The 13,137-nt window shown below is 39.4% G+C and overlaps 1 protein-coding gene across 3 annotated transcripts in view; it reads right to left on the reverse strand.

Moving 5' to 3' along the window:
* LOC122800942 (probetacellulin-like) overlaps positions 1-13,137 on the reverse strand; it is a 717,852-nt gene that overhangs the window by 176,857 nt on the left and 527,858 nt on the right. For all 3 annotated transcript variants that reach the window (XM_044070325.1, XM_044070324.1, XR_006364659.1), the window contains one exon: positions 10,225-10,371. In XM_044070325.1, coding sequence (XP_043926260.1) covers positions 10,225-10,371 — 147 coding nt within the window. The remainder of the gene's footprint in view (positions 1-10,224; positions 10,372-13,137) is intronic.

A 13,137-nucleotide genomic window follows, 5' to 3' on the forward strand; every position in this document is an offset into this window, starting at 1 on the left:
ATCAGGCAGATTCTGTTCCTTTAACCAAGCATGCCTTCTAATGACAGAACCCGTAACAGCGGCCCTGCAAGAGGCCTCCAGTGAATCAAAACCACATTGCAAAGTATACTTTCCCACTTGTTCAGCTACATGCAATAAATCCTGCATTTCCTTGTTATCAGAACATTCAGAATTTGTCAACATTTTCCGTTTAAGCAGTGACATTAAGTATTGCTGATATTTAAGCACATGAAACTGACAATTTAAAGCCCTTACAGCCAAGGTAGCAGAAGTGTAAACTTTTCCCCCATCTGTCCAGTGCCCTAGAATCCCTATCAGAGGGGACAAGGTTTTTTGCAGTGGAAGCCTTGACCCCTTTGGGACCCTGAGATATAGTTTCTGGGTCAGCAGCGGGGTTTTTATATAGAAATGTATGAGAGTCTGGGGCCCTGTAGTATCTGTCTGGCTTAGCAGGTGCAGGGGGTAAAGAATCTGGAGACAGGCCGGACTCTGAAAATACATCATCTACAATGTCTAGAACAGGTGGAATAGCAAGAGGTCTGTGCCGAGGTAGTAAAAGAAAGTCTCCAAGCCTTTTCTTAGATTCTGAGTAATCTTGGCTCTCCCAGTGAAAATGCTCCCTCATGGTATGCAGGGTTTCCCCAAAAGAATAATCCTCAGAAGGAGAGGCTGAAGGAATGGATTCTTCAGCATCAGAATCCTTGTAGGGAGGAAAAGAGTATCCCTGCTCAGAAGAGGAATCAGAGGAAATTGAAACCTGATCAGAAGAATCATATTCTGTCTCTTGCCTAGGACTCTTATCAGGAGGGGGATGGGAACCCCTGATCAAAGTAATTAGGTCTTCGGCCATTTTAAGCATCTGTTTTTTAGGCATGGAAGTCTGTGTAGGAGAACGCTGTACTTGTTTCTTTGTCTTTAGAGCTGCTTTAGTCTTTGAAGCTGAAGTTGGCTTAACATATAACTGAGTAGGTCTGAAGACACCCTCAGAAGCCGAGGCCTGCTCAGCGGCTCCGGACCCATCTGAGGGAATGGTTTCTGAGTGCCTAATACCTTGAGTATCCAGAGGCCCAGTCGGCTCCACGTGGGAGTCGGAAACGGCCTGTAGCTCTGAGGTAGCAGGCGTCAGGGGCTGCGAAAGCGCCTCACTGAGAACCGGCGAACCGGCAACTGGCCTAGCGGAGGCCTCGTCATCTATTTTGGACCTCGGATGCCTATCCTTTTCCTTGTCCTTGCGTTTTTTGTAAACCCCGGTCGTCGGCTGTTCCAACAGCATTATAGTGTTAAATTTTCAGCCAAAGTAATGAAATGCAAAATCGAACCGACACTTAATAGTGCGTTGGTTAAATCTAGCACAAAACCAACAGCTAGCAACATCGTGGTCAGAGCCTAGGCAAGGAATACAGTAAGAATGAAAATCCTTATGAGGTATTTGCTTTCCACAAGAAATACAATTGTTAACTTTTTCTGACATTGGTCTGGAGCAAGAAAAAAGTTTCCCCAACGGGGTACTTAGCTTTAATGAAGACTTCGGTTCTGAAATTCGGATTTGAAAATCTCAGGAGTCGGCAGACCGGCACTTGCAAACTGCTTTTGCTTTGGGCACCGCGCGGCAAGAAAGACTGACGAAAATGACATCGGTTGCATCTTTTATACCCCTGGCGCACTGACATTAGGGAAGAGGTGACAGCAACCGACGCCGGACCAGGACTTTGGAATTCAGGCCGACTGTGGGTAGCCTGCCAGCAGGATAACCCAAGAATAATGACTGCAACAGTGAAACACGATGAACATCATCATACCTCTCTCTCTTTCTCTCTCTCTCTATAAAAATCAATCATCTCAAACACTTTAAAGAGAAGCTAAAGTCATATCTGCAGATTCTCTGCCTTGCTCCTCCACAAACCCTGGATACCCCTTGACTTAACCATAATTCCACACTTCCTACACTAATTACCTCCCTCTCATCTCTTTCTCAAAACCCTTCTTCTCTATACACAGTTACCCACTTGCCATAGCTGACTAATATCTCCCCACTTTCCCTCTCACTTCATTCCTCTAACATTCACCTACAGAAATTTCTTTCCTGCTCCATCTCCTCCTCCCTCACATTTTTAATCACTTTGTCTTCCTCCTTGTTTGATCAGTCTTTAGTCTATTACACAATCTGCTGACAAAAAAGCATAAAAAAGATGCTGCTTTTCTGTACATTTATGTCTGCTTTATGTTTTTATTATGCAATACCTTACTGAAGTATACTATGCTACTGATCCACTGAAAATTATGTTCATCATTTTCCTTTGTTCAAAACATTAATCTGCATCTGTGACTGAGTCTATACTGGATGCTCGAACTTTCAAAAGTTCGAGTGTCATATGTCAACATCATATGACCGAACTTTTGAACGTTTTAACGGAGATCTCCTTACAGCGTGGAATGGGAAGATTTCCCTTTTCTGCACTGTAGTGCATTCCCGGAGATGGTATATCTAAAGAGCGGGGGGGGGTGCAGGGAGGTTAGCCCCCTTCTTAAAACGTTCAGGTAGGTTATTTGTGTAGTTTATTTATTTTTTTTTTTGGATGCTCGAACTTTTAAAAGTTCAATCATATGGTGTCGACCATATGACACTCAAACTTTTAAACGTTCGAGCATCCAACATAGATCCTCTGTGACTTACTGTACTATCTGCAATAACTCATTACTATGTAGACTGTATCTATGACTTACTGTACTATCTGCAATGACTCATTACTATGTAGACTTTTCAAAATACTACTGAGTGATATTTCTATACCATACTCAAACTTTTACATGTTTTTATTCACTAGACTATGTATACACTGAAAATTTATTTTTCTATACTATTCACTAGACTGCATACACATGTAAAATGCTGTTTTTTCTACACCATGTATAAATCTTTATCTAATATATAATTTGGAGCTTTTCTCCCTGGGCCTCCATGGAAAAGGGAACTTTGTGCCCAGACAAACTTTTGCAGTCAACAAATTTAATAAAAGAAATAAAGAAACTGCAGCCATAGTTAACTTTCCAGCTTCAAAACATGGAACGCTATGCTATTTCTGATAAGGTGGCACTAATAGGCAAAATGTGGAGCATTTACTAACAAGTAGGGATGGAGCTCATCTCATAATTAAAATGTCACTTTATATTTGTTTCGGCAAATACCCAGTTCTTCAACTATTACAGACTTTCAGAAGAAACAACTCAAATTCCAAGGCCCCAGATGGGAAAGCCAAGCACCACTCCCCTCACAAAAAAAATGAATTAAGAACTCCAGTAATCAATCAAGCAATACAAGTAAAAATAGGCTTTCAACATAATGAATACTTACCAACAAGAAAAGAATTAAAGAAACTACAGCCCTGGTCAACTTTCCATCTTCAAAATATGGAAAACACTACCCTTTGCAAGTTGGAACAGACAAGTACATTTTGACACACTTACTAACTAGGAAGGAAGCTCTCACCATGAATAAACTGTGGGCTGTATACTTATAAAAGTTCTTTGATATTCCCAGAATATCTTTGCTTGCCAGAGCAGTCAGGTGGTTATAATATAAAATTTTCCTTTACGGCTATTCATTAGACAAAAAGTTATACATATTGTTTTACCACACACCAAGCTTTTAAAACACAAAAGACTTGACAGTAAGTAGAAAAAGCACAGCACCCCCTGCCACACACACACACACACACACACACACACACACACACACACACACACACACACACACACACACACACACACACACCAAGCAAGTTATTCTCATAATCTCTTAGTACTTAGTTACAAATTCTCAGTGACAAATGACTTTCATTTTCCCCATCTCAGTAATTACTTCATTCCACCTACTACATTGCTAATACTTTGATCTTTGACCCACACACATGCACCCATCAGTTACAGCCACTTCTATAACTGTACACCAAAGATATTTGCTTGATATCCATTGAATAAAAAAATTTATAAATAATGTCCCAGTAATGTACCTCAGCTCACCGATGGCAGAACTGTACAGTACAATTCCCATCTGCCCTCTCAACTTCTTGTATCAAAAATCAGAAACGGAACAAAAATGAGGAACTGCTTTTAAATATTTCTTTTGCATAACTAAAAACGTTGCTAGCATTTCCTGAAGGATATAAAATCTGAAACTCATGTCTATTATTACTTAGTGGCCGTAATCTCTAACAATTTGTCAGAAGCAAAAAAATTTACAAGGCAGACCAAAATACCTCTCAGTTTATTTGCTGAAAAATTCTGGACAAAGCAAATAACAATGGGGACAAAAAGGGGAAAAGTTTTGACATTATTTTATGTATTTGCTAACCAGGTAAACCCAATGGACAAAGTGTCCCTTATCAGAAGTAACCCAGGAGCTCTGTTTGGTTAAGTGCTAAAAGTCACAACATAGGCAAATGGTGATGAAGCGATTCAAACCCTGTACCTTTGACTACGGGATGCAGTTTAACATATGTGCCATAAAAATTGAGATCACTTAAAATGTGTTGCATAAATGTGCAGTTTCCAAAAAGTAAAAACTATGAAACTGTAATAACTGACATTGACTGACAGTAATCCTCTGTGATTTACCAGAAAAAAAAGAAGTTAATGAGGGACAGACCGTAAATATGAGGCAAAATGTGTGACATTCTGCAAAATAAGAAACAGATAAGAGGCATACTACTCTAGTTTACATAAAATATTAACAGAACAGTGTTTGCATCAACATACATTTTCTGAACATTTGAACAGCAAAAAATAAGAAACTTGAATAACTGGCATTACTGACTGACTATAAACCTTGAGTATTTTTAATCCATATTGATTTATCAGAAAATGAAGATAGAAATGAAAGTTTGGCAGTTCGCACAGAGGATTAAAGCTTTAAACTCTTAATGGGCTCCTTCCTGTAGCGAAGAGTGCAAGGTTTGATTCATTCTACCTGCATTTGCCTATTGCGTGACTTTGAACAAGTCAGTTAACCAGACTGTGTTCCTGGGTTGCCCCATTACTTTGTTTAAAAGACAGAAAAACAAAAGGATGAGGCTAAATATTTATGTGCAACTTCTGAGCAATAGCAACAGAGCCAGACCAGAATGAAATGGGGCCCTAAGCAGAGTAATGGACCTGCTCTCCTCATAATCATATTAACATCCAATTACTTGATTGACTGACTGTCCAGTTACCATATCACACTGTTAAAACCTGTGTGCATACTGTTTTCTTTCTTACTTTTACAATGATCACAAAGATTTGGGTTTAATTTAAAACATTTATTAGAAGTTTTACATCAAAACTGCAGACAGTCATTTCACAAACAAAACAAAACACGTTCACAGTGAAAACAGAGCATGAGCAACAATAAACCTCTGTTCCTTTGAAACATATATATTTATTGAAAATGCATTTAGTAAGTCTGTTAAACTACAAAAGACACACACAGATTCATAGGTAAACTGCATATAGAGAAGTGTTTATTAGGGGCATTCTAAAGGGTGCAGGAATTCAAATGACAAAAGTGGAACAAATTTGCTAACAGCTTAAGACAACCTACTGGACACAAACATCTATTTTCAGGGGCAGCCCAGGAGCACTGTCTGGTAAAATGCCTTGGTCAGACCCACAGCGGACAAATGAAGGCTGAGGGAATCAAAAGCTGCACTACAGGAAGCAGCTCTTTAACAGCTCATAGCCTCAACTCATCTCTACTAAGTACCAAACTGTTGTAGCTCAACACAGTGTCTTTCATACTCTTATGTCTAGAGAAACAAGATAAATTAAAAATGCACCCATAGTTATACATTTTAAAGGTCTATGTCAAATAATCCAACGTTTAATTCCATAAGCCTCTATTCGAGACGAAAAGAGCAAATGTTTCATTAAGCAAACCTGAATTTCAACAAAATTCAAATCATTGAATTTTCATAGTCTGCCAACATCAACAGAATGAGACTATCCCGGTGACAGAAAAAACACAACAGAAAACAACACCCTTTATAATTCACCATACACGATACACACACTACACTACTAAAGTATATAATACCACACCACAAATGTAAAGAACAACTGAAAATACAGTACCATCTGCAATTGAACCAAACATGAAAGGTAAACACCATCTTAAACATGAAACCCTATGCCTCAACACATACTGCTGCAAAAATAAAATACTTTTAATGATGCATAAGGTAGAATAAGCAAATAAAGCTAAACCTTTACCAGACCTTATATTACTTTTAGTATTTACAGGGTATGCCAACAAGTATAGTTAGATATTTGATAATATATAATAGGTACCCAATTATTTTCTATAATATTTCTTAACTGCATGTTGATGTGAAGATGCGGTATATACTTCTTCTAGCAGCTGGCCAACTAATGTCATTCGATGTTTTAATTTTCACTTAAAGAGATGTTTGCATATTGAAACAATCTCGACAAATAGAGGTTCGGGGAATTAAACGTTCAATTATTTAACACAGACCCATATTTTAACATTAAACTGTTAGACTTCCATGTTGCGCAGTTTATTCACAGACAAATAAGCACAGTCATCAAAATAAGGAAACCAAGGATCATATCCAAGGAACATGGCTTATATGATAAAGCCCGTTTACTACAATGTATTCTTTCCTTTACACCATAACTACTATGGGATGCAGGATACACACACAAACACCCACAAACAGACATGACCATCAATTACAGCCCCTTGTACAACTGCTTAGCTTCAGATGTTTGCTTGTAATAAATTGAATGAGCAAATACATACATATTGACCGAGAAATGAATTTCAGCTGGCGTCTATGAAAATGACACACTGCATCCCACTGTACAATCCTCATGCTGTCCCAACCTCTTAGCTCAAGAATCACAGACAATCAGGAACAGAATGTAAATGTTTATTATATACTTAGAAAGTTACATTAGCAAGCATTTTCTGAAGGACATGACGTCTGAAATTCACATGTTTGACATTTACTGACAGTAATCCACAACAATTTGTCAGAAAGCTACAAATTCTGCAAGGCACAGACCAAATTAATTCTCAAATTCTTTGCTCAGGAATTCTGGGCAAAGCCAAAAATTATTGTGGGGTGGAGGTCTTGAAAGGAACAAATTCTAAACACATTTTTTTTTTTTACTTATTTGTTAACCAGGTAAACCTAGTGTCCTTTTTCAGGGCAAATTGGGTACTGTCTGAGTGACTTGTTCACAGTCACACTATAGGCAAATGGAGGTGGGAGGATTCAAATGCTGTACCTTTGAATATTGCGAGCAATATGTTAATTATTCAGGACTTTAAGTGCCAGAAGACTCTAATTCACTTAAAAGTTTAATAGAACTACAACAGGTATTGCATGGACATGTACTTTCTGAACAATGAGAACTATGAAACTGTAATGACGGATTTACCAAAAAAGGGTTTGGGTCCAAGTTCTTAATGAGCTGCCTCAGTGGTACAGGGTTTGATTCTTTATACCTGTATCTGTGCAAGTCTGAGCAGTTGCTTACCCAGAAACCACCCCCACACACACAGATTTCCTAAAGACACTTACTTCCTTCTTCCGCCTGCTTAAATGTATTAATGGATATGCCCACCTCACTTATTCTCCCAACCACAAGACATTTCAAAGGTGTGCACTGAGAAGCCAACCACGCTTGTATGGTGTGCTCACATACAAATACATGTCCTTTCATGATGCTCATGTATGAATGCACGCCCTTTCATGACACGCTCAGGTGTTTGTTTTAGTATTTGCAGTAACAAGCATTTTTTTGTATTCTCAAGAGACTGGGACACACACTTTCCACAGCGGAGAGGATACATGCCCCCATATGCCCTCTCTAGCACCGCCCATGCTTTCGAGCAGTGCTGGTCAATATAAAGGCATTCTAAAATCTGTTTGCAAAGGGCATCTCTTAGGCACTTTCAGCACAGAACCAGGAAAAGCAGCACTGTTAGATGTTTCAAAGGACTCCTCTCCACTAAGGCATCTTACCTCTGGAGGAAGAAACTTGATTAGAGTAAGGACCATACATACTCCTACATGTAAGTATATTTTTCTCTCCTTTGGAATTTATCTAAAATGACATGATGATTCTCCATCAAAGTATCCCCCCAAAAAGGATGCATCTAGAATCATGTGGTGCAGCTCTTCATGAAAGAGGTAGATTCATCACCAGGCTACCTTGCACAGGCTTGGGTCTGTAGCACTTGTCTTTGTTAAAGCAAAGGCACCATCAAAAGTGCTGCAAGGAACACAGATGCCCACTGCAGAAGCTGTGGGAAAGATCTTTTACAAGTACTCAACCTATGAAGCAGTGATTCCGAAGTGCTTGGATAAAGGGGATGACTGAAGCTAAAGTAGGTGAAATAAATGATTAAGTGCTGAAAGACCAAAGACTACAAAAGGGAAAACACTTTTGTTAAATCCAAAGACTTTAGACAGAGTCTGCTGGGAAAGTGGGCAAATGCTGTTCTCTATAGACCCTATGCTTTGGTTAAAAAAATAATGCAGACATTAGTATTGTGGTGTTTTTGACAAAAAAAGTAGACCACTCCAGAGGGAGGCCTACAGACACTGTCATTTTTCTCTAGTTAGGCTAGAAGGCCCAGGATCTGAATTCTTACAGGTTGCACATATAACATTCTTGAAAACCGATTCTAAAGGAGGAATGATATAAGGCTGCATTTTCATCTTATCCATACAAATATTAAGACACTGTATGGGGAAAAGTGCAAGGAAGAACAAGTCAGGCCATGCAAAACTCAAGAGGCACAAGGTCCCTCCAAATAATTTGTCATCCTTGTAAATCTCTGAAACAAAAACTTGGTTCCTTTAGACCCCTTTACCAGAAAACAGTCAGAAGGAGAAGGCTTCTGCTGAGTATTTCACATGGAGGCAGGCAAACAGCCCTCCACCTGATGTCAGAGAGGTGACATCATATGTATTACAGTGGGTAGAAGTCATCGTACTGGAGGTAGTCGTGGGGGTCAGATGGGGATGATGCTAAGATCTTGTTGAAAACCTCTCTCTCTCTCACCCATGTGACCATCCTTTATCAATCAGGAAGAGATCAGAAAGGTATAACACTGTACTAGAGAGAAGATAATGTCTGATAGGCGTAAGAATGCCTGCTTAACTCTCACCAGCTAACTAGCCTAATCTCACAGAAGAACCAAAGGAAGCGAATCACGGGTTCACGTTCAACCTTGCAAATGACTCACTATAAGGCAACTTCGAAACTGCATGCTTGAAGGTGAATGACAACCCCATTCCAGGGGCTCAAGATTGGGAAACTGTAGAGTGTGCCAAGAAACCTAGCTATGGTTCTCCCTTATGCAAATAGCCCAAGTGCTTTTTTGTTATCAATAACCAGACACAATGTACTTACCTTAACTTTTATTATTGATTTAAAACATGACATTTGGTCTTCCTTATACCTGCAAACAGAATGAATCACAGTGAGGAAATCTCTATACCAAGAGTCAAAGTTAGGTCATCTGGTGCCCTGGGCAGTTCTCCAGACTGGCACTCCCCAACTTAAAGCTAAAGACACACACACACACAAAAAAAACAGGTTTTCTGCCACTGCACATTTACAACCATTTGCAACTGCAAACCTGGGGTTTGCATGACCTAGTTTGTTTGTGTCTTTCGGCTTTTCCCGGTTAGGGGTCGCCACAGCGGAACTCCGGTCCGCTAATGATTGGCAGTAGATTTTTACGTGCTGGCTTGCCGGGCCTAATGCACAACCTTCAACAAAGGAACGCCCATTCACACATGTCGCCACACAGAAGACGCTCTAACTGAGAATCGAAAAGGCAACGTCTAACTGTGAGGCGACAACGCTACCGCAGCACCACCACCGCAGCAGCGGTTTGCACGACCTAGTAACACCTCTAAATATACCTATCCTGCAGTTAATTTGAAATTTAAGAATGATGGATGGCTTCTGCACAGGTGATGAATGAACTTTGGATAGACGAATATAATATTTCTCCCACCAACAAAAGTCATACTCATTTTTAACATTAAGAAAAATCTGTGGAGAACCGTATCAGATGCTTGAGGTCATTACTGCAAATATGAATGTACACAACTATAGAAAATCTACACTTCAAACTAAACCTCTAACTCTTGTTACCATCAACATTTAATGAAAAATAAGGAAAACAAATGTCATACTCACTGTACACAAAGGCATATGAATATGATTAGAATGACAAGTCCCACAAATGCTGCAACTAGACTTATGGCAACAATATGTCTTCGTTCACTTGTTAAATATAAAATATCTATTAATTCACACCTTGAGCCAACGTATCCCATTTCACAACTGCAAAAGAGAAAAAAATAATTACATAGATGATATAATCATAACAAGTACAAAAAAGTCCAATTGAGACTTATTACTTCAATGCTCAATGTCTAATTCACTAAAGGTTCTCAGCTCCAAAAGAGAAGAACCTAACAATCCACTTAGTCTAAACAACTTAATTTTACTTTATACAACTTCACTTCTACTTTTATTGTGAAATGCATTAACTAATTCAAGATCTATTACTCTAACTAGAAAGAGGGCATGGTACAGAGTAATTTCAACAGTGGTAGTGCTTTCTTTTTACTTCTATTGCAGAGATCAAGTCTCAGTACACAGATGGAAACTGCACCTAACAAACTATAATGCGTTTTATTTCTTTCAGTGATGTTTCTTTGGGGATCAGGCCCTTGAAAATACTGGATTCCTGTATCCTAACTAGTACTTATTTGTCTACTATGGCACAAGGACAGCCTTTCTGGGAATGCAATCCATATTGCTTGGTGTTTTGGATGCTTGGTTCCCTTTAACCTTATTAGTGAGAGGCAGTTTTCCTATATGAGCCAAGAATACAGATAGTGGAAAAGGGTTGCTGATTTAAGATGTTGCCTGCTTTATGCTTTTCTTCAGGTTGTCTAACATGATCATCAGTATTTTGCGATGCCATACCGTAAGCAACCCTTCCTCTGAGTTACTCATCATCTTCTACTGCAAGCCATTTCTGCCTACAAACTGGAAATTCAGCAAGTACACCTGTAAGACCCAGATGACTGCTTTTGTAATTAACACCAACTGTACATCTCCCTATAGGTGATATATAATGCTATTATTAAGATAGTCATTCAACCCTTAGGATTAAATATGTCAATGCAATAAGATGTTTCTAGTGATACAGAGAACTCTACATAGGGAAAAAAATCCAAACACCATTACATTGCTTGAGAATACTGACAGTTAGATAATTGTTGTGACTGGGTACATTTGTAGCATTGCTGGTAAATGGAAAAGGGAGCTTGTGTTGATAGAGGGAAATCTGGAAAGGAGAAAGACTAACTGTATTATGATGCCTAAGAACAATGTGTACATGATAATAGGTGAGCAGGTGATTACTAGGCTAACAAACACTAAACAGCCTTTTTAAACCTTGCCATGTTTCCCCATTGCACTAGACATGGTTTGATCTCAAAGGATTTTAGAGGGAGCTTATATAACTTGGGTGTGAGTGGTAACATATTTACAAACTTACTCTTTGTAATATAGAGACATGTGCCAGACCAAGGGTAAATTTTTGATTCCTCATCAAATGGTTCAAGTTATGCTTGGGCAAGTGCAGGGAAGAACTCTGTTTCACACACTTATTCCTCCAACATGTATTATTTACATTGTAGATGAGGTTTAAATCCTTGGATTGGGTATTTCTGTTGCTATTTATTTTGCTTGTAGACCATACATGGATCGCCTCTCAGCAAATTGTAGGAGACTGATTACTGTGATAGGGCTTTGAGGGAGTCATGTAGGACATGCATCTCTTGTATTCTTTTGGTGAGGAACCTTTGAGGTCCCTCCATTTGTTGCATATGCCTAGTGAGACACATACAAAAAATGGGACTGTACTCATTGACTGGTCTAATAAGGGTCATGTGCAATGAAACAGTGACATCTCTGGACCTAGAAGGCATACCCTTGCTTATAGCACAACATAGAATGATTTCCTTCCTACAGTACCCACAATAGCCAAAAGCCAAGTCACTATCCACATGGGTTCCTCCTACTCTCAGGGGTGTATTATCAATGTGGTAATTTCCCAAAGTGGCAGTCTTACAGAAGGTTACTGTTACATATTTCTAGGCATTTTTGGGCCATGACTCTGGCACCAGTTATTTGCTTGTGTCAGGCTTACTTGAAGAGTATTTGTGTCTTTGGGGATTCTACGAGTGTGATTAGCTTGCAATCATATGCATTGATTATAGTGATAGGGTTTTAAATATAAAATAACTATTAATTCACACCTTGATGCAACGTATCCCATTTCACAACTGCAAAAGAGAAAAAATTAATAATGTGGATGCTATAATCACTAATGTTAGACTCAACTTCAGAGAAGATGCCAAAAAAGAGCAGACCCAAGCTCTGAGGGATACCAGTAGTGACTGACCTTTCTACAGCTAAATAGGATCCAAGAAGACAGGATAGTGGAACCTATCTGTGTGCCAGCTGGCTAGCCAGCAGGTGATGTAGGGGGTTATAATTAACTTCTTGAGCTTGTCTACAATGTATGAGTGGGGTATTGTGTCAAACACCTTGGCCAGATGAAGGTAGACCATGTGCACTGTTTTGCCCTCGCTCACTGCTTTGGTGACCTACTCGAATTAGTCTACCACATCGAGCAGGCATGACCTGCCCTTGACAGAAACAAACTGGGCTGGATCCAGTGTCTGAAGGTTTCCAATATCATTTATCATATCCAGGATAATTCTTTCTATGGCTTTGCATACCAGACTAGTCAGACTAAAATGTCAGTAATCACCCTGGTTGGCAGATGGCCTGCTCTTGTGCAGGGGATCCTCCATTCACTTGGCAGACAACCTCTTTAGAGGCTATGGTCAAACAATAATTCTAGTGGGCCTAATGCATTATGTTTCATGCTGTTTAGGAGACATCCTAGGATATTATCAGGATCCATAGATGCAGTGTTTTTGGCCTTGGAGAGAGCACTGAGGATTGGTTGAGGATGGAGGAGTTTTGGTTGGGGTATTTTATCAGAGGTGTCGAGGGGGGGGGGGT

The sequence above is a fragment of the Protopterus annectens genome, chromosome 4.part1 (assembly GCF_019279795.1).
Source record: "Protopterus annectens isolate FY-2018-M chromosome 4.part1, PAN1.0, whole genome shotgun sequence".
In the NCBI taxonomy this organism is placed as follows: domain Eukaryota; kingdom Metazoa; phylum Chordata; order Ceratodontiformes; family Protopteridae; genus Protopterus; species Protopterus annectens.